The sequence below is a fragment of the Antennarius striatus genome, chromosome 3 (genome assembly GCF_040054535.1).
Source record: "Antennarius striatus isolate MH-2024 chromosome 3, ASM4005453v1, whole genome shotgun sequence".
Taxonomy (NCBI): domain Eukaryota; kingdom Metazoa; phylum Chordata; class Actinopteri; order Lophiiformes; family Antennariidae; genus Antennarius; species Antennarius striatus.
The window spans coordinates 11,469,513-11,491,293 of NC_090778.1; the positions used below are offsets into that span (position 1 = coordinate 11,469,513).

A 21,781-nucleotide genomic window follows, 5' to 3' on the forward strand; every position below is an offset into this window, starting at 1 on the left:
TGGGTATATGTAAGGGGCTGGAATGCTTAGGAAGTATGCAATGATTTCTTAATTCATGAAAGGTGTTTCTGCAATTCTTTTCACACACTTGCTCCAAATCCGTAGAAGGGAAACTCTGCAGCGGAATGCTCTGACTTTGTTGGCAGCACAACTGCAACCGACACAAAAATATTCCTGTAAACTGTTTGCAAGGACTTCCATGTCGCCTTTACATAAACTTCCATGACCCATTGCTTTCTGTGACCTCAAAGTCTTTCCCGCAGAATTCTTCTCTGTTCAGATGACGGAATAAAATCTGTCACAAATGATGGCATATTTGCCATCAGGCCTCTTGGAGCAAAAAAAAAAGGTTTCCTAATATGACTGCTACAAAACCTGGAAAAAGCCTTAAATGCTTGTGATCACATTTAACTATGCATTCAATCATGTGTTCATTCAAATGTTGCCTTAATAATAATAATAATAATAATAAAACTAAGGCCATCTACCTTTGTTTGTGTCCATTATTCCGCATCACAGAATTATTAATTATAAAGTCAGTAGTATTGGTCATAAACCAAGTGAAAAGTGTGCTAACGGACATTTGTAAATGCTGTTTCACAACTCATCAATATATCCCCCAGTTTCTCAACGAAACATCGAAAACATAAGATTGTCTCAGGTCCATGTCAAGATTCAAGTCCATCAAACAGCAAAGTTCTTCATGTGACACTAAAGAGATCCCAGTCCCACCAGAACAGGGATGAACAACAACAACAACAGACAGCCAACTGCAGCAAATTAAAAACGATTCAGAAAAAATGTTGGTCTTACAGCATAAACAGTTATTACATGAGTGTTTTAGAATCTAGTACAACTAACAACAGCAAATTGCTACTGGTCCTCTTTCTCCCTCTACTGGTGATTTAATGTCTGAACGTTTGTTACAAAAAAAATCTTTACTGGCCACAAACAACCAAAAATATTACTGAAAATGAAAAAATACTTCAATAAAAAAACAAAAACAACAACTGTTGATTCTGAATGCTGTTAGATTTCACTGCTGAGGTTTGTGGCTCTGTCATCCATACAGTCACAGAGGGATATCAGATCTGTGGCTTTCTTTTCTCCCCACTGACCCCAACAAGTTTTTCCCACAATAACAATTGTGCAGCTGTAACATTAATCCTAACCAGACTTGAAGCCTTATCACCACTCCTCTGGGTCACTATGAAAAAGCCTTGGCCTGCAGACCCCCTCCAGTCAATCTTCCCATAGCCAAGGAAAAGAGAGCAAAGTAAGTTGATCCCTCTGAACCCGATTTGACCAGTAATTGAGGCAACAATGGGACAATACATTGCAGTGTCTGGTTACTATCACAACGGGAAAGTGAGAAGAATAGAAGACAATACCTGCCACTTTCTGCACTCAGGGTACTGAAGTCAAGTACATTAGGATAGAGGTACGATTAACGACGGTCTCTCTGGATTTGAAAAAGAGGTGTGTGAAAAAGGTTTGGTTGTGTAACAGTTGATTCTGGTGTAAAGTCAGTCATGCGATGCTGTAGCTTTGAGTGCATGCGTTGGCCTGTTTCCTTCTATTACTTAACTTCACGCTACTGAAAGTATTCGCAGAACACATGGGCTGAAAATAATCAAGTATTAATTTAACTGTACAATCATTTCAGCATTTGACCAATAAAAATGTTCATACATGTTGTTGAACACATGGTTCTGTAATGTGGAGATTAGCGTCTTTTCTAGCAACTATTTCACAACAACTGTTGGGGTCTCCTGCTCCTCTTGGTCAAAAGACAAAGTGTCCTCGGTTAAAAGCTGAACTCCAATTTTGACTGAAATTTGTAAATCTTAGAAGCCAATATCTGTAAATTAATTAAACATTTTGTGTGTTTTGGTTCTGGGAAAAATATTTCTTCATTTGTGTTAGCCAGCATTGGTTTTTAGTTCATGTTAGTCATGTTAGTTGCACTAAATAAATTGACAACTCAGTTCAGGCACAGGATCCATGACCAGCGGTGGAATGTGTTTACTAGATACTGGACGTTTCCTAGCAACAGATACAAGGCACTCCATGATATGAATTATATGTCACTTAATACTATGAAACTGACAGTTTACGCTGACAGTTTTGGTCAGCCTATACGTCACCATTTTCATTCACCTGGGGTCCAGTGAAATCCATGCACAGCACGTCCACATTTGTCAACTTTGCCTTTTCTGATGAAAACTGAGATCAACACTTTAAGGGTTTATTTCATTTTTTTATTATTAAAAAACATTCCCCCTCTGTTTTTTCACACATCACACTCAGTAGATTGTAACAATGCACACATATACATAATGTACAGGTATTGCAGGAGATTGAAGTACCCACTACTTACAATATACCGCTAAATATGCCTTGGTGACAACTACAGAGAATATCACACTTCTCGCCCTAACCCTTGTGACAAACTAGAAAAGAGGCTGAAGATTTTGGTTGTCTTATCTACAAGAAAATGGATAGATCCTACGCCTTAGTCATCTGTCTTCGATTTTTGTTGGGAATTTCAATGAAATGACGGAAATGACTACAAAATGCATCTGCGTACAAAATCATTGATAGCACAACACTTGATTCCTTGTCTATCACATAATATTCTAAACAGAAACATACTGAGGATAACTGATACACATTAGGTTGAGTCAGGTTGATGTTAGTTCATCCCTTAAGGATGAGAGGAGATACATAATTTTACCAAGATATAAATACAGAACTTGGACTGGACCATTTCCATAGACTTGTAGTAATTAAAGGATCAGAATATTTCCTTCAGCACAAATGAGCCTCAAACCCTGCTAACACATTTCAACGTCCTGTCAAACAAGTGAAATAAAAGATCATTCAACCATGCAAAACATTTAAATCAGTGAGTGATTTAAAGTTTTTTGTTTTTTCCCCAGAACACACAAATTAAGTAAAACCTATAAAACACATGTGGCAAACTCAAGGCCCGGGGGCCAATTATGGCCTGCCACATCAATTTATGTGGCCCAAGAGAGAATAAATGTTCAGAGTGTCTGAAAATAAAGAGGTCAAAAGTGTGCTTTGACCAAGAACTACATTTCCCAGCATGCAGTCACTGAGCCTATTGACAAAAAAGTGATAAAAGGTTTGATGAAAAGATTTGTTATAACAGGGCAATAAGCAAACTGTAATGTTTGTGACTTGAATCTTCTTCTTTCCTTTCGGCTTCTCCTTTCAGGGGTCGCCACAGCGAATCAATTGCCTCCATATAACCCTGTCTTCTGCATCATCTTCTCTCACTACAACTACCTTCATGTCCTCTTTCACTACATCCATAAACCTCCTCTTTGGTCTTCCTCTAGGCCTCCTGCCTGGCAGTTCAAAACTCAGCATCCTTCTACCAATATATTCACTATCTCTCCTCTGGAAGAGGATGTCCAAACCATCTCAGTCTGGCCTCTCTGACTTTATCTCCAAAACCTCTAACATGTGCTGTCCCTCTGATGTACTCATTCCTGATCCTATCCTTCCTGGTCACTCCCAGAGAGAACCTCAGCATCTTCATCTCTGCTACCTCCAGCTCTGTCTCCTGTCTTTTCCTCAGTGACACTGTCTCTAGACCAAACAACATCGCTGGTCTCACCACAGTTTTGTTCACCTTTCCTTTCATTTTAGCTGAAACTCTTCTATCACACATCACACCTGACATTTTCCTCCACCCGTTCCATCCTGCCTGTACACGCTTCTTCACCTCTTTTTCACACTCTCCATTGCTCTGGACTGTTGACCCTAAGTACTTAAAATCCTCCACCTTCTTGATCTCTTCTCCAAGTTTCAAGTTTCAAGTTTATTTATTTTTATATAGCCCAGATTCACAAACAATGTCTCAAAGGGCTTTACAATCTGCACATGGACGATATCCCTCTGACCTTTGTGCACTGCGAGCAGTACGACCCTCACATCGGATAAGGAACAACTCCCCCAAATACCCTTTTAGCAGGGGAAAAAATGGATTGGAGAAACCTCAGGAAGACTGCAGAGGAGGGACCCCTCTTCCAGGAGTGGACAGACGAAGCAATATATATCGCATGTACAGATTAACAACACAATAATAATAACAATGACAATAACAATAATAAATGTATGACAAAGGCACGCTGATCCATCCAGTAGAGCGAGTCACCACCAGCCGATGAAGCACACAGAGGTCACCGATTGCCGAGGATCCACCACTCTGAGGACAGACCTAACAGTGCCTAAGTCATTGATCTCAAAAAAGTTATAGTTTAAGGTTATTCTGCCAAAACCCCAAAACCACAGCAGAACCAAATGAGGCCCTGTAACCTCACTCTTCCACTTGGGTCCCTCTCATTCACACACATGTACTCTGTCTTACTGCAGCTAACCTTCATTCCTCTCCTTTCCAGGACAAACCTTCACCTCTCTAGCTTCTCCTCCACCTGTTCCCTGCTCTCACTGCAGATCACAATGTCATCTGCAAACATCATAGTCCATGGAGATTCCTGTCTAACCTCGTCTGTCAGCCTGTCCATCACCATAGCGAACAAGAAGGGGCTCACATCTGATCCCTGATGCAGTCCCACCTCCACCTTGAACTCCTCTGTCACACCTACAGCACACCTCACCACTGTCTTAAAGTCCTCATAGATGTCCTGCACCGCTCTAACATACTTCTGTGCCACTCCAGACTTCCTCATACAATACCACAGTTCCTCTCTGGGCACCCTGTCATAAGCTTTCTCCAGATCTACAAAAACACAATGCAGCTCCCTCTGGCCTTCTCTGTACTTCTCTGTCAGCATCCTCAAAGCAAATACTGCATCTGTAGTACTCTTTTTTGGCATGAAACCATGCTGCTGCTCACAAATGTTCACTTCTGCCCTTAGTCTAGCTTCCACTACTCTCTCCCTTAACTTCATTGTATGGCTCATCAGCTTTATTCCTCTGTAGTTGCCACAACTCTGCACATCTCCCTTGTTCTTAAAAATGGGCACCAGCACACTTCTCCCCCATTCCTCAGGCGTCTTCTCACTATTGAAGATCCTGTTGAACAACCCAGTCAGAAACTCTACTGCCACCTCTCCTAGACACTTCCATACCTCTACAGGTATATCATCAGGACTGACTGCCTTTCCACTCTTCATCCTCTTCAATGCCCTCTTCACTTCATCCTGACTAATCTTTACTACATCCTGGTCCACAACAGTCACCTCTTCTAGTCTTTGTTCTCTCTCATTTTCCACGTTCATCAACTCTTCAAAGTACTCTTTCCATCTTCCCATCACACTACTGGCACCTGTCAATAGACTTCCATCCCTATCCTTAATCACCCTAACCTGCTGTACGTCCTTCCCATCTCTGTCTCTCTGTCTTGCCAACCTGTATAGATCAGTCTCTCCCTCCTTACTGTCCAACCTAGCATACAAGTCATCATAAGCTTCTTGTTTGGCCTTTGCTACCTCTACCTTCACCTTACACTGCATCTCCCTGTACTCCTGTCTACTCTCCTCAGTCCTCTCAGTGTCCCACTTCTTCTTAGCTAACCTCTTTCTCTGTATACACTCCTGTACCTCCTCATTCCACCACCAAGTCTCCTTATCTACTTTCCTTCCAGATGACACACCAAGTTCTCTCCTTCTCTTCCTCCTCCCTGATCACATTAGCTGTAGTTGTCCAGTCATCTGGAAGCATCTCCTGACCACCCAGAGCCTGTAAAAGTCATGCAACACTCTTCCTTTTTCAGCTTCCACCATTTCGTCTTCTGCTCTGCCTTTGCCCTCTTGATCTTCCTCACCACCAGAGTCATCCTACACACCACCATCCTACTCTCACCTACCACTACTTTACAGTCACTGATCTTTGTGAATGTTTGTGACTTGAATAAGTGATCACTGTACCGTTAAGTAGTAGTTACATTTATTTTACATTACACGGAGTTACACTTAGTTACGTCTATAAGTTACATCTGTCCCTTTGCGGACAGCCATTACACTGACGTGGTCCACGGTGAATGGGACTTTGACACCCCCGCTACAAAGGGTCGAACTCTTCCGTCGCCTTTGAATGACGTCACGCTGTCGTAAATCCTAATTGTCCATCATGGCCGCGTCCGTGAGACTCCTGCTCCGGAGGGTGTTCCGCGTTTCCCGGGGAGCTGCTGTGGGTCCGGCCGCCGGAGCGTCGGGTCTGTCGGGGGGCTGCTGGCTTCCGACGGGTCGTCGTTGGTCCAGCGAAGCGGCGGAAAACAGAAAGACGCATTTTGGTTTTGAGACGGTGTCCGAAGAGGAGAAGGCGCAGAGAGGTGAGCTGAACGGAAGCTGCCCGGCGGACAGAGGAGGGAACCCCGCGGACTGGGCTCCATCACACGGCGGTGATCAGGGTTCGATGGTGTTCGATAAATATATAAAATGTCATTTCTGCTCAGTGAAAGTCATTCTCCTTACAAAAACACCAAGAAGAGGAACGTTTGGTTCGAACTTCAAGTGTGTCAGATTTAAAAGTGTCTGTCGATTTGTTGAGACAGCTTTATTAAATCATTGAAATGGTATCGGACTAGTCAGTAATAATAACAATGAATTAGTATCCAGTCAGTGATTAGAAGTCAATGGATTCAATGACAACATGTTGCAGTTAATTTTAAATCCAGTCTAAATCACTAAAAGCTGTGTGTCATTAAACAACTGACCGTGGTGCACATGTTACCTCCTCATTGCTTTTTCAGTGTATCAGGTGTTTGAAAACGTGGCGCAGAAATATGATGTAATGAACGACGCCATGAGTTTGGGGATTCATCGACTGTGGAAGGACATGCTGCTCCACGCCATGCACCCACAGCCTGGGGTGCGACTCCTGGATGTGGCCGGTGGAACAGGTAAAGTGCTTCGTGTCATCGTCCATGAAACAACTAAAACTCCCAACTGGTGTTTTGTCTGACGTGTTTGTGATCATCCCTCCTGCAGGGGACATTTCCTTCCGGTTCCTGGAATATGTTGGTTCGCAGCAGCGGCGGCGGGACACACGATCCATACAGACGCCGTCATGGCAGGATACTTCCAACAACTATGTCACAGAGGAAGAGAAAAACAACGGACCTCAGGAGTCCAGGGCTGTGGTGTGTGACGTCAACAAGGAAATGCTGAAAGTGGGCAAACAGAAAGCCGACAGCATGGGCATCAGTTCTGGTATGGTTTTAATGTGAGTTGCTTCAAGCTTACAAAGCAAGATAGTATAAACCCCTGCATTTTTACCCAGCTGAAAATTTTCACTTTGCACCAGAGTTCACAATAATGAGCTCACCGGAGGCTCACAAGTGGCTGGATAGAACCTTTATTTCTGGTAGATAAAGTAGATGCTTCAATCTGTCAGAGATTGTGTCCACATTAGTACCAAATATTAGCCACTAGAACCTGAAGGGAAGCTGATAATGATTTCACTACTTGGGGTCAAGTTCTTGCTTAATGTTTAATGTTAAGACACATACGGAAAATAAGTAGAAATAATTATAATTTTTTTTAAAGGTTTGAGTTATGTTGTAAAATAAAAAAAAACTCATATTTTTTTACTTATAAAGAAAGGGATCTTATGAAAACAAAAAAACCTGTTTCCTTTAAAACTATTCCTATATTTATTTTTTTATTTTATATACTGTTTTCATTCTCGAAGGATGAATTAAGAACGCACACGCTAGTTAATGGTTCAAATGCATGCATACATACAGTATATTAGTGAGTACAGGCTCCTGTAGCACACACACACACACACACACACAAGGGGGCCTGTAGGCATGCAAGGGAGGTAGAGTGGTGGGCAGCTCATTTGGTGCGCCCCAAATCAAGGGCGCCTTGGCAAGGCTCCAGAGGTGAGCTGACACCTTGCACAGTCAGCTCACCTCCGGGTATAATTTTTTTGGGCGGGAGCAGGAATCGAACCGCTGATCTTGAATCATAGGACAACCCGCTCTACCGCCCGCTTTACCACTGAGCCACTGCCACCCCTACATCTCAGCTTTCGATGATTATCTTAAATCAGTAACATAAACTGTATAAAACAAGAGAAAAGGCATCTTAACTTTCTCAGATGAAGTAACTGGAGGGTAAAACATTTAATACAATCAGTCATTAGTAATTACTGACACGGATCGTGTCAGTAACCCGTCTCAAGACCTGACACCGCCTTTCATTTTCCACTGACTCAACAAGCCCCACTGACCATCAACAGGTTTCTGGACAGGCTTTGATTTTAAACCTTGATGATCTTGATAGAACATTCTTGAATAAAAGTGAGTTTATTTTAACCTGCTGATTTCTCATTCAGAACTGCAATAAGAAATACAATATACAGTATAAGATGTTTATAAGAAACAACTCCATCATCCTACATATCAGACTCTTTTCTTCCCCACCCAAGCTTTTCTCTCACACATGAAGGAAGGCAGAATGAGGTTCATCATATGGAAATTTTCCCTATTCATTCAATTGATTGAATGAATAGGGAAAATTTCTCTTCCTGTGACGTAACTGGATATTAACAAGCATGAAAACATGTTTGCATGAATATAAATGAAACAAGGGATAAGTGTGTTCCAGACATTCCACCCTCAGAGTCAAGCACACAGACATGAAATTCAGCATCAGAGTTTTTTTAGATGCTATGATTTCTGTCAAAACATGAGTGGCATGAGAATTGTTGTAAGGAATGCAAGTAGAATTCTAAGTTCATGAAAAGTGTGATCAGCTCCGTGTACAAGGAGAGTTTCTTAAGTGTTTGGGTGTTGCTGTGTCAGGTCTGTCGTGGGTGGTCGGGGATGCAGAGGAACTGCCCTTCGATGATGACCAGTTTGACATTTACACCATCGCCTTTGGCATTCGAAACGTCACCCATATAGATCGGGTAAGTGACCCGACCTTTACTGCAGGCATCACACAGATATTCTTTGACAATGCTGCACCACTGCACTTCTTATAGTGGACGTGTGTTTGGAGGTAGGTTATTGTTGAAAAGCTACTGTATAGACCCCTAACAATGTTTCTATGATTACTGTACAATTTGATGTGTATACAGATATATATTATGATTATGTTTATCTCATACACATTCATTATGAGGTTTCACCAGTAAAATTAAAGCTACAACTAATGTTTATTTTGGTCATAGATTAAAGTAAAATAAAATGTTTTTTGCTGATAAATGCCATGAATTCGTAAAAAAAAACCCCAAACAAAAAATAACAACTTTCATTTGTGTTGATATTTAGAACATAAAACACAGCAAATCCACTCAGTTAATTTTTCAAGAGGAACAAATAACTCACTTTGTTGCTCTACTTCATGATGCAAATAATTATTTGGTTTTAAGAATTGTTCATTTCATGACTTTTTTTTGTTTTTTGTCAGGCACTGCAGGAGGCTCTCCGGGTCCTGAAGCCTGGTGGCAGATTCATGTGCTTAGAGTTCAGCAAAGTGACAAACCCTGTGTTGGCCAGGTGGGTGTGGAGTCATATAAATATGAACAGACTTTGAATGTCAGGTCACTGCATGCTTGTTGTTAGCATTATGAAGCCAACAAGACGTTATAACAGCTGCAGCTCGTGGTTGTTGTGTTTTCAATCAAGTTGTGTAAAGTGTTTATGTAAGAAGTTGCAAAAACAAAGAAAGTCTGCAGGAAACTGATAAAACACAACATTTTACCACATAATTGAGGAAACAATGATTGTGGTGAAATCTGGTTTGTGTCATTTTTCGTGATTTACCTTCTGAAAAGCGGTTTATTCCATCTACGAGAAACCTGAAGCTTACTGGACATTAAAAAGGACAATGATCCCAATCAAACCTCTAAGTCCACCAAGACTGATTCAACAAATATCCTGGATCATTCCAGAGTGTAGTCAAAGCCGCCTGACGAATCCCAAAGAAAATCAATACTGATATTAGAAGAGGGTGGTTACAGAACCTAAACCAATAAATCTTACAGACTTTGAAGAAAGGGTTCTTTTTGCTCTCCTTGATATCTGCCTATTTAGAGTACAAGGTGTCACAGCAGCAAAGGGCTCTCTACATTTACTGAGATCCCTGACATTAAGGGGTTGATTTTTGTTTTTTGTAAATCCTTGTCAATTGTCAGTAAAAGAAGTATTTGTGTTACATTTGAATAAATCTCTTATACTAAACTGTTGAACATTTTAACTGTGTGATTTTGTTACAGTTGATGTACAGGATGTTTTATAGGAAATATAATGGGGGTTGAATGATTTTACTTCGTACTGTACCACCACACAATTTTCACGGCTATGAAACTCAGATGTGTTTGTTGTCAGCCGTAAACATTGCCCTCTGCTGGCGGTGTACGTCAGAGCAGATGAACAGATTGATAAAACATAATCTAGCTCTGGGGTAGGTGGTGACCATGTGCTCTGGATAATCAGCAATCTGTTCTAACCTGATTACATAAACATAGAAAAACATTGGCTCCATTGGTAACTTGTGTCCTTTTCTCTTTTTTTCAGGCTTTATGACACATATAGTTTCCAGGTGATCCCAGTTTTGGGGGAGGTGATTGCGGGAGATTGGAAGTCTTACAAGTATCTGGTTGAAAGCATCCGCAAATTCCCTGACCAGGTAGGATAATCTGATTATCTCTTTTTCTAAACCACTTTCACCATTTTATTCAAACCACCATCGTGCCTGTTAAGTTATTTTTATAATTCTCTTTTTCAGCGTCATTCTGTCAATGAAGTTACATTTTTCTGTGTCCTTGTTTCATGAGACATGTAATTTTATTTCAGAGATGTTTTCTTCCTAATTTTGAGACTTAATTTTTTAAATAAAAAATTTAACTTGATAAATGCCATACAAAACATTGAATGTCATCATGTCCAAGGTAAATCTTTTGTTGAACCAGCAAATGTTCAACTTATATTCAATTAATTTCTAGAAAGGAAAGATGCAAAAAATGTAGAAACTAGAAACAGAATTTTCTCATTAATTCATGATCAATTGTTTTTGCAAATCGACTGTTTTAGGTCTATTTACCACTGTACTTCCAAACCAAATTCACATTTCTCAGTGCTTCGATTTTCAGCAGTTTAAATAACTTAATCTGACTAATTGCTCTTTGTTTTGTGCAGGAGGAGTTTAAAGAGATGATTGAGGACACAGGTTTCTTCTGTGTGCAGTATTCCAACTTCACTGGTGGGATTGTGGCTCTTCACTCCGGTTTCAAGTTGTGACAATCTCAAAGCTCCTCTTTGTGAACGTCACGGACAGTTTGGTGGATATTTTTTTTTGTATTGATTACTCTACTGAAAATTGTACTGTATACTCGGGTGTAAAGAGTGTCACTTTATAAACCAAAATTTTTCGGTTGTGGTAAGACATCTGATGAAACTTATCCTGTTCAAATGCATGGATTATAATATTATGACTTTGTAGAAACAATAAATTATGCAGAAGCTGAAATCAGTATGTGACTGAGTTATTCTAAAATTCCATTCCCAATTCATATCTGAATAATTTCCAAATTCTGAATAAGAATGACATTAACAACCAATTTGAAGAGGAAAAGAGGACACCACAACATATTCATTGAATAAAACTGTATATTTTACAGATCTTTGTACACTTTCATTACAAAACTGTATGGTACTAAAGTTTTAAAATCATTTTTTTGGTCAGAGAAGATTTAATCGTCTTGTGTGCAATTACCATGTATATACAAAGTCTCATGTTAGTGATTTCTCTCAAAATAAAAAGCAACCAAATAACTCAAGCGTTCATACACTCTGAACATAAGACATGGCTTAAAGATAAATATATTAGTAAATAAATATTCGGAGAACATATTTCCATTTATGAAATGTGTTTGCTATACAGGTAAAGAAATATACACAGATTGATTTCTAGCCTTTTTTAAACATTTGTAATGGTAATGACAGAAAATAATTATATTCTTAGAAAATTAAAAATATTAATTTTGTACACTTTAATCTTCTTAAGTGCTAGAAACAATAACAAAAAATTAAATAGTGACTCAAGTACCCAAAAATGTTATATCTGTAGTAGGTACATTTCTCTATGCAAAAGGCAAGATTAGATCCTCACTTGATTACAGCACTGGGTTAACTTAATAGGGTTATTTTAGAAAGTTTTCCTCAGTGTAGAGAATGTATATATTTCATAGAAACAGTATAAAAACAGTCTGCAGGACAAACAAGGCATGAATGACAAGCATTGATATCACAATTATGTATTATGCATGGCATGATATTCACACGGATACACTGGTATGTATAACTGCATCATTAAATAAAAAAGTCACAGTACATCAAGGAACCCTTATGAAATATGAGTCTTTTCCAGCTACTTTCCTTTGGCCTTTTGATACATGCTAGAACCTTTGTAGATACTTATTAGAGCATGCCTCATTGAGGCTTCGGTAAGTGACAGCAAAAAAATATACTTTTAAGGGCTTCCAAACCAAAGGTTGAGTGCTACACTCTACTTTTGAAGAAATCTACTGACCCCGAGACACCGTCTTGTTAGTCTGGAGTTTGACTAGAAGAGGTTCAGTGTCGTTAGATATTGCTACAAATTGTTTCACCAGCATAAAGCTTTTATGTCACGCTGGCACATCTCATACAGGTAGGCCACTACTGGACAGAGATACAATGCATAAAACAAATTCTGTATTAATTTGAACAGAGACCAGTGTCAGCCTTGCATTCACATTTCTATGCATTTTTAATGTATTATATAGCTTCTCTTTCTCAGAGAAATGTAGTGGCCACAGACACTTAGACCTATTTCCCTGCTCTTAAAAAAATCTTTCTGTTTTGGTATAGCTATGTCTGTACAACCTATTTGTGGTTGGTGGTTGAAGCTTTATAGGCAGTCAGTGTTCAAGTGTGCACAAATATATGTAGATGCCTGTTATTTTAGAGTAATTTCAAAATAGAGAAATCTCAGATTCTTAGACCTTTAACACAAAAAAAAATCATTGGAAAAAAAAAGCTCAGAATGTAAAAAAAAAAAATTGGCCCAGATTACTTTGCTTCAAAGAGGCCTTGATGGCAGCAGAAAGTCTGCAAATAGATGCCAATATCAACCTACTTCTACCTCCAACCCTATTTGTAGTATCACTTGGTCTCAGTGCTATGATAACAGATTGGCGCTGAGAATTTGTGGTCACAGGAATGAACTTGATACTGTATGTCTGTATATCTAGGCCTTTTCAGTAGAAAGCCACACAATCTAAGATAACATTCAGTGCTCAGAGAGCAAGGTTAAAAAAAGGCAGCTGAGGGTTTCAATAAGTGACTGACTCATAACGGTACCAAATACATATCTTTAGAGAGTCCCTTCTTTCCGGGCTCAAGTTCATAAATCCAAAACTCCCTCATTTGTCGAGCTGCTGCTTCCCAAAGCAGTGAGACTTGCAGAGCGCAGAGGGCTAAACAGGGCCCTGGTCTCTTCTTCCTGAGGGTATGGCTGACCTCTGAACTGTCCTGAGGTGAAGTACCCCTCCCTGGGCTCATGCCGCTCCTCTGTCCGCACCTCTGCCTCCAAAGTCAAACCAATGGGCAATAAACTGCAGTGGGTCTCTGCCCCTGTGCCCAATTCGCAATCTGTGTCCTCTGGAATTATGGGTATCCTCTGGTTGAGTTCGCAGCAGCCCTGTCCAGAGCAGGCTTCCGAGTCTGCGTGCGCGTACTGCACGTTGACAGCGTAGTCCTCGGTGTAATGTCCTGCTGCAGCTCTGTGGACCTTCATTTCTTTGTAGAAGCAGCAAGGCAGCCCTTCGAAGCTCACCTGGTCTGAGGATGGGCACATGGGCTCAGGAGCAAAGTAGTTCTTGGAGGTTGAGCTCTGAAAGTCCAACCCCTTGTGAAAACGTCCTGTGGCCAGAGGGCCAGCTGGGTCTGAGTCCTGTCCTTTACACTCCATCGATGGAGGAAGCACTTCAAAGCAGCAGCTACAGGCTTCAGCCCCAAGCTGCCCCGATTCCTCCTGCGCCCCTTTCCCCCTGTCTACTCCGGTAGCCTCTGGAGCCCCGGCTGAGGTAGTGCTATTGTTGCTTTTCTCCCTGGGTTCCAGTGACGAGCGACCGCTGTAGTTGGGTTCCAAACTGCAGTTAGACAGGTGGTCCCCTGAGCTACATCCCGTAGCTCCTGGAGGGAGCTGCAGACAGTCGTGTCCCAACGGCGCAGGGGATGACGCGTCCTCTGCAGGAACCGCAGTGCAAGCTGCGGCTCCTGCTTCCCCCATGGAGCCCCTACAGGGACTCTTACTTCGATATACGTAAGGATCGTAGTCACTGCTCAGCGAGCTGCGGAAGGTGGAGCAGCTGCCGTACACACCCTGGTTGCTGACCTCAGTGCAGTCCAACATGGAGTCACTGGAGGAGCAGTGGCACTGCCCCGAACTGCTGCTGCTGCTGTCACTACCGGGGCAGTCAGCAAGATAACCGCTGCACACGGAGCGGTGGCCATGGTAACAGCTCATTCCTGAAGTGCTGCCAGCATCACCTATCCTTGAAGATGATGCAGGTGCCATGTGTACCACAGTAGGGTATAACAGCCCCTGCTGGAACGCCCTGCTGTGGTGGCCCTTGTGGGCACCCCCTCCTCCCCCACCCACCTGCCCAGCCATTGCGTGCCCCTGACCAACCTCAGGCTGTTGAGGAAAAGTCAACCCCTGAAAATAGTAGTGCTGGTACATCGTCTCGTACTGGGAGAAGCAGGCGGCTCTGGAAAAGTTGCGACCGTGGAACTTGGGTCGTTTGAAAGCAGCGTGATGCGGCTGAGCTGGGTAGGCAGGAGGTCCCCGGTGCTCTAATCCACAGTGGTGGGGGTTGAGCGAGTGGTCCAGGTGGACGGTGGGATGGTAGCTTCGGAGGAAGGCGGATGTCGATTGGGGCGTGTACAGACCTTGAGGATCTGGGTGCTGGTCCACAGTGAGCACAGTGATGGGGTTGCCATTGGGGTCCATGCTGGTTCTGGTTGGGTACGCAGTCACCTGACCAGCCCGATGCACTCTGCCTGGATAATGGACTGGTAGCACCACCCGCTGCCGGCCATGCACTGGGTTGCCAGGGTCCATGCATGCTGGTCCTGGGTTTCCCTTTTTTTGTTCTGTGAACAGAAATAATGTTAAATCTAGAATATCACAAATGCATTACTAAGGATATTTTTTCTACTTCAATTAAATAACTTAATGCTGTCGACAGAGTATTTCAAGTTCAGTTCAGGACAAATAGCCAGACGTTATGCACCGACTCACCGATGATGTTGTGTCTACAGTGAGGACAGGTGTGATGCTGGAGCAGCCAGGGGTCGACACACTTCTTATGAAATCTGTGAGCACAGGGGATAACCCGCAGTTCCTGGAGGGGAAGATGCAAGATTGAGATATGATGCGACAAACTGATAAAGAAACATCCATTTATCATCCCTTAATTATACTGAAAGATCTTCAATAGAAACAGTAGTTTTCTTCAAAAACTCTTTTTTAATGAGTCACATCTATCCAGTTCACACACTGAGGGGATAAGTCCAAGTTTAGTCCGAAGCCACAGTATTACCATGGTATGAAGCCCCTGCTATGCCTTCCAGTTTTGTGAATTATGTTACATTTTTTCAGCACCTTAAATTATATTGCATTTATAGGTTATTTTTGTGAAATATTTCAGTTTTTAGAACATGCACCCGTACAAACAGGCACTAACTCTTATAAATCACAATTAGAGAGCAGATGGCATCGAATTGGTAGAACGGGACAAATGAGATAAAATGTCATTTTAAATTAAAGCAAACCTGCAAAGTTAACAAGTAAATTATGAATGTGCCAAACTGAACAGGGGTTTAATACACATGCAGTTTTTAACATGCGAATGGCCAGAGGATGGCAGCAAAACTGTACAGAACTGTCAGCCTCGACGGCCGTTCAGAATTTTGTCACAGTTTTAACATCTTTCTGCAAACCAATCTGTTAACAAGATGCCAATGCCACAATGCAAATACGACTTTGATGCACAATGTCACCACTTTCTGGAAGGAAACAAACAAGAGGCTTACACTTGGGGATTGATATGAAAAGACAGGATCGCTTTGAACTCCGATTTGTATTTAGGATTGGCACGGAATTTTAAGACACAAAGCCGAAGCAGAATGAATATGAATTCTAATATTATATCAGAGTGGCAGCTCCTTTAACGGCCATAAAGACCTTACACTTTGGCCTAACGTGACTCATCTCTGGACTCTCTTCCACCTCAAGGTTTTGTTGTGTGGTTCAATGCTCAAACACTGCTTTGATGCCATTCAGCCTTTTTTTATCACCACTTCCTCTGTGCGATCCTGGCGCCATGCTTTGTTGTGTTTTCTTCTCACCCGTACCAAAGAGACACATAACCACACAAAAAAAAAACCCACTCACATACACCAACTATGTCCCTGTGGGCACTGAGGTTTATCCCTCCAGCATCCGTGTTGTGTGTGAGCAACGCTGTTAAAAGTAAATCTTTTGAGTCCCAGGTTAGGATACATATTTTGATGATGACTCCTTCAAGGACTGAAGAATGCAACACTGGGAAAACAGGAAGCCTAATCTCAACCCAGTGCACCCTGGGTACTATTATCTCTCCAGGTGCTCTTACAGACGCCACTAAAGATCTGAAAGGCGCCTGAAAGAACTTAAGATGGTTAAAGCGCGCTCCCTGACCAGACCACGTCTCTATAGTAAAATAGGACACATCAAGCACTCATGATCATCATGTTTATGACGACTAACACCACGGTTTTTCTTGTGCGGTAATGATATGAAAGTCCCCGATGGATGAAGCAGATTGAGTCATGAAGTCATAATGACAGGATCTGTTCTCACCTCCCCATCGATGTACTTCTCAAGACAGATGGCGCAATCCGAGGTGGAGCTGCTGCTCAGCGAATCAGAGGCTCCACAGCTGCTCTCCCGCTGGCCCTTTCCTTTGGCCTTGAATTTCGTCGTATCCATCTTTTCCAAGGCCTGGATGGCCATTCTGTTCATGGAGCTCTATGGTGGAGAGGGAAGGTGGGACAGGGTCAGAAGGAATACCGGCTTACTTCACCTTCAGGAGACCTTCTAATGTTTGTAAAGGCCCAATACAGTATTTTCAGCACTATAAGGCACACTGGAATATAGGGCGCACCTCCAATGAATGGCCTATTTTAAACCCTTTTCATATAAAAGGCCCACTGGATTATAAGGTGCACTGTTGGTTTTTGAGAAAATTCAAGGCGTTTAGGTGCACCTTATAGTGTGGAAAATACAGTATATGCCTCCACTGATGGTAGTCAACAGGCATTAGTGCTACAGAAGCAGTAATGTACAAAACTCAAAGTGAAGTCATCTGTGACTCAAAATGGGGTAAGACATTTTCTAAAGATGTAGGTCTTCCACACTTCTGTTCTATGAGAGTATTTTAGACACTAACCTGGCTTCTCCTCTGCTTGAGTTTGATCTTGATGAGCAGAATGAGGCAAACCAGAGACACGACCACAAAGAAAGCCAGGAAGATGCCCATGTCAAAGTATTCTGTGGGCTGCTGTGGATAAGGAGGACAACACAAACACCCCAACTTGTTAATAATCTGGTTAAAGAATTAATTTAAAACCGGCCCATTGATGGGCCTCCATCAGCCACCAACAGGACCCTCTCACATACTTCACATGCTGGTGCATTCAAAGTTCAAATTAAGTTGGATTTTTTTTTTTAATGTAAGTCAATTTATCTCCATTCAGAATCACTTTCCTCTTCAGCACATCTTTTACAAACGATGACCTTTCTGAAACAATTACCCGATATAGAGTTGAGCAAGTTGAAAATGAATGACAATGATGTTGTTAATCACTCTTTGGCCCCTTTTGACATTTTTAAAACTGATAACAAAAATGTAGCGGATTAACTGATAATGAAAAGGATCAACATCAGCCCTATGACAGGGTTTAAAAAGTTCTTTCTTTAAAGCTACACTTAAATTTTCCAACAGTCAGTCCACAATCAGCTGCTCTAAACTGTGAGTGGAGATAGCGCCTTAGCCTCCATCAGAAATATGCCTCTTTTCTCCCCTGCTCTCATTATGGCAAGTTATCCGACCTCAAAGTCTCTTATCAAATATTCCAAGCAAACAAACAGCTCTTTGAATGGCTGATATCAATCTGTCTCAGCGCTGTGAAAAAGTCACAGCGCTGAGACAGTGCTGTGAAAGGAAAAGGGTCAAATTTCATGGCTGGAATTTTCATCTTTGACTTCTAAAATTTCTAAATGTCTCCGTGCCGTTCGATATGTTAGCATTGCGTTCACTTCTTCACGTTGCATTAGTCTCACTCATGCAGACACCGAGCGCTCTGGGGTTGCGGCTGGAAGCCCTTACCCTCGGTGGTCTGTGTTGTATCCGAGCACGAGCCACTTTCTGCTTGTTGACGATGTTCATCAGCTTAACGGCGTCATTACCCTTCACGTAAACCACCGGACGCTTAAGAGGATCCTCAGCGACCTGGTTGAGCTGCAGAGAGCAGATGGAAACTGTAAATATCACGCTGCAAAGTAACAGGATAATTTAGACAAACCCCTAAAACAACTGTGCCCAAATGTACAAAGTATACCTGATAGGATCAAAACAACTGATATTGGATGGTCACACTTAACACTTCAAGTGTTATACAAAACACACACACTCAGAGTTTTACAAAGAAAAATGAAATACATTTAGAGAATCGGAAGGATTACAAGTTTTCAATTAAAGCAATGACCGAGTCAAACGCGTGGATCAGACGTATTTTGGTGTCGGCCAAGTTTTCATTCATTTCACAGGTATGAGACCAGAGGAGGAGTCCAGTGTGTGACAAGGAGTCACATGACTTCATGCCTTTCTACCATTTGAATGTAAAAGGCCAAACGACATATAAGCTGAGGATATGGAATCTGTGAGAGTAGGTTGTTAGATGGAGCAGAAAGGGAAAGAGTCAATGAATGGTATGCTTTGGCTTTCGTGTCATTACTGCTCCTCTCTCCTCTCATCTGCTGGCTGGAATCTGTAATTTGAAAAGTGGAAGGGAAATACTGAGGGTGTTCACATTTCTGTTTCCGTGTTCCAGCACAAGCGACACTTGTCTGTTTGGTATTAAAGGACCTAACATTAACTTCATTAAGTCCTCCTCCTAATTTCAGCCCCAGGACTTTATTTCTCCCCGTGCTCCTCCTGCCCGCCCCTCAGGCCTTGTGGCTCCTGTCGGTGCCGATCGGGTCGTTGTGACTGGAAAAGCCTTTTGGGGGAATTTAGCATTGCCGCCCAGCGATGCCTTTCATGTGGTCTCTGAGCAATCCCTTTTATCTCTCAGCTACGCGCTGTACGACCCAGCGCCAGCGAAGAGGAGACGAGGAGGGGTGTGTGTGTGTGTGTGTGTGTGTGTGTGTGTGTGTGTGTGTGTGTGTGTGTTTGTGTGAAGAACAGAAAAACCTGCAAGTTCAGGCCTGGAGTGGTTAGAATGAATACCACAGGAAAATTCTTTTGACAAAGGCATTCAGGTGAGTAACTGATGTATTATGCTTCTTAACAGCAAAGACACAAGAGTATGAAAGAGTGGAAGAAAGAGGAATGCGAGTGGCTGTGTGTGTGGGAGTCTTCGATCTTCATGTGGTGTGTGTGTGTGTGTGTGTGTGTGTGTGTGTGCTCCCCCAACTGGGCTCTCAGAGACGGATCGGTAGTCTTAGGGGGTGAGGTAATGCCTGCTACCTGTTCAATTATGAGCTCAACCGAGTTCGGTCATCGTCTAGTGAAAGCTGAACCTGCAGATCTATTTTCAGTCATCTAAGAGTTCAGCAAACTCCTACACACACACACACACACACACACACACACACACACACACACACACACACACACACACACACACACACACACACACACACGTGAGAGCACTCAAAAGCCCCACATGGTTGAGTGAGCAACGCACATCCGCATGCTTCTGAGCAGAACTTAAGATAGTAAGATCATTGTTTATACAAACAGCACGCGCGCACGCACACACACACACACACACACACACACACACACACACACACACACACACACACACACACACACACACAGAAGGAGTTCATGGCACGCAGCTGAACATTCTTCAGAGGAAAGAAACCGAACGTCTTCCACAGAGAGGTCGAGACACATCAGGCCAAGCCTGTGGCGTTCAAACACGAGTGTGGTGAATGCTGGGTAATTTTTAGGTGTGGACAAACCTGGTCAATGGCGTCTGGATTCTCTGACACATCGAAGATGACAGCCGTGGCTCCGCGCTGCACCGCTCTCTTGGCCTGCAAACACAGATGAAGGTAATGGTTAGGTGTGTTCAAGGAGCAAAGGAAAACTCCACCAAGACAAGAGACTTCAGTAACCTGCCACTAGAGGGAGCTCTCTGTCGTCTGTCTCTTCAGTGCAACCACAGATTGATTCAGAATGAGCAAGAGAGAAAATCAACACACAAGGTCTAATTAATTCTTAGGGAACCTGCAAGTCATTACAAAAATGTGACAATATGAAAATAAAAGGGTTAATCTCGATGTAAAAATATTAATCCGTAGGATGCAACGGGCCAGACGTGGAGCTGAATTTGAATTCAATCTTGAAGCACACATGCAGGAAAAGTTGAACTTATTTTAGATTTTCAAATGCAACAAAAGAAAGAAAAGAAGAGAGCTTCTTTCAGCCTGAAAGAAGTTAAAGTTGTAACACAGGCCTTTTTGAAGACTTCTGCTAAAGGCAAAAGATAAAGGAAATGCTTGGCTCTGCAGAAGCATCTCCTTGCAGAATCCAAATGTGCTTCCCCCTTGTTTGGAAAAAAGTGCCTTTATCTTAACTTCTGCTTCTCCCAAGCCATTCTCAGATTCACTGTGCCCTATTTAGACGTTTTGATGTCTGCACTACATGATCTAAAATAGTGCAGGTGGGATCATATCCTGGTATTATCAAGTGCCCTTTTGTTCTTGCCAGCTCTCTTCATAACTGGTGGGAAGAGGGAGGCGGAAGTGAAGATCAAAGTGACAATGTACTGTACAGTGTAGCAGCGACTGCAGAGTGTCACCACTCCTGTCTGACGACACAGGTGCCTCTGCACAAAAGTTGCACAACAGCATCACAACCAGGGCCATTCTCTATATACTATATTTGTTTATTTGCACCAGTCAAGGCATGGTTGACAAAATGCCCCCCATGGTAGTGGTTTTCTTTTGCGTCCTACATCAAATGAGGCGTGATGTATAACAGACTCCCGTGTTACATTTTACAGCGGTGTTGGGCATGTCACACGGTGGGAAAGGATTTTGAATCTACGAGTTAGCTGCTAGTGCTACTAGCTACTTTTTGTTAATGTTTAATTTTTTTAAATCTTCTATTTCTGGGTAACATGTCACATCCTCATACTGTCTCACCGCTCTGCAGATTATTCAGTCGCTCACTCATTTATATTCATTTTTTAAATGAATGAATGCGGGATTGCTGGAGCCAATCCCAGCCGAATGGGGGCGTGAAGTAGGGTACACTCCGGGTGCAACGCCAGTGCACCGTGGAGCCACGCAGAGACACAAACAAACATGCACCAACACACTCACACCTACGGTCAACTTGGAGCGGCCAATTAACCTGAAGCGCAAGTTTATGGAGGTGGGAGGAAGCCGGAGAACCCGGAGAGAACCCACGCAGAGACGGGGAGAACACGCAAACTCTGCAC

General features: G+C 42.4%; 2 protein-coding genes across 3 annotated transcripts in view; one reads left to right on the top strand and one right to left on the bottom strand.

The window, feature by feature from the left end:
* The first annotated feature begins 6,118 nt into the window (after window positions 1–6,118).
* coq5 (coenzyme Q5, methyltransferase) lies at window positions 6,119–11,469 on the top strand. Its single transcript, XM_068311884.1, has 7 exons — window positions 6,119–6,328; window positions 6,749–6,898; window positions 6,987–7,208; window positions 8,810–8,916; window positions 9,420–9,508; window positions 10,529–10,640; window positions 11,150–11,469. The coding sequence occupies exons 1-7, from the start codon at window positions 6,127–6,129 to the stop codon at window positions 11,249–11,251; spliced, it is 984 nt and encodes a 327-aa protein (XP_068167985.1). The 5' UTR covers window positions 6,119–6,126; the 3' UTR covers window positions 11,252–11,469.
* Window positions 11,470–11,597: 128 nt separating this feature from the next.
* The window catches only part of znrf3 (zinc and ring finger 3), a 68,026-nt gene continuing 57,842 nt past the window's right edge, over window positions 11,598–21,781 (bottom strand). The window contains exons 3-8 of one of the 2 annotated variants that reach the window (XM_068311883.1): window positions 20,295–20,369; window positions 18,430–18,561; window positions 17,491–17,598; window positions 16,902–17,069; window positions 15,300–15,402; window positions 11,598–15,151 (exon numbers count right to left, since the gene is read on the bottom strand). In XM_068311883.1, coding sequence (XP_068167984.1) covers window positions 13,398–15,151; window positions 15,300–15,402; window positions 16,902–17,069; window positions 17,491–17,598; window positions 18,430–18,561; window positions 20,295–20,369 — 2,340 coding nt within the window. In that variant the 3' untranslated portion in view covers window positions 11,598–13,397. Of the gene's footprint in view, window positions 15,152–15,299; window positions 15,403–16,901; window positions 17,070–17,490; window positions 17,602–18,429; window positions 18,562–20,294; window positions 20,370–21,781 lie in introns of both variants that reach the window. The other variant, XM_068311882.1, reaches the window with a different exon arrangement.

Coding starts and splice junctions, on each gene's coding strand:
- coq5 (XM_068311884.1), top strand. CDS start 6,127: ATGGCCGCGTCCGTGAGACTCCTGCTCCGGAGGGTGTTCCGCGTTTCC. Junction 7,209..8,809: donor CAGCATGGGCATCAGTTCTG/GTATGGTTTTAA, acceptor TTGCTGTGTCAG/GTCTGTCGTGGGTGGTCGGG. Junction 9,509..10,528: donor ACAAACCCTGTGTTGGCCAG/GTGGGTGTGGAG, acceptor TCTTTTTTTCAG/GCTTTATGACACATATAGTT.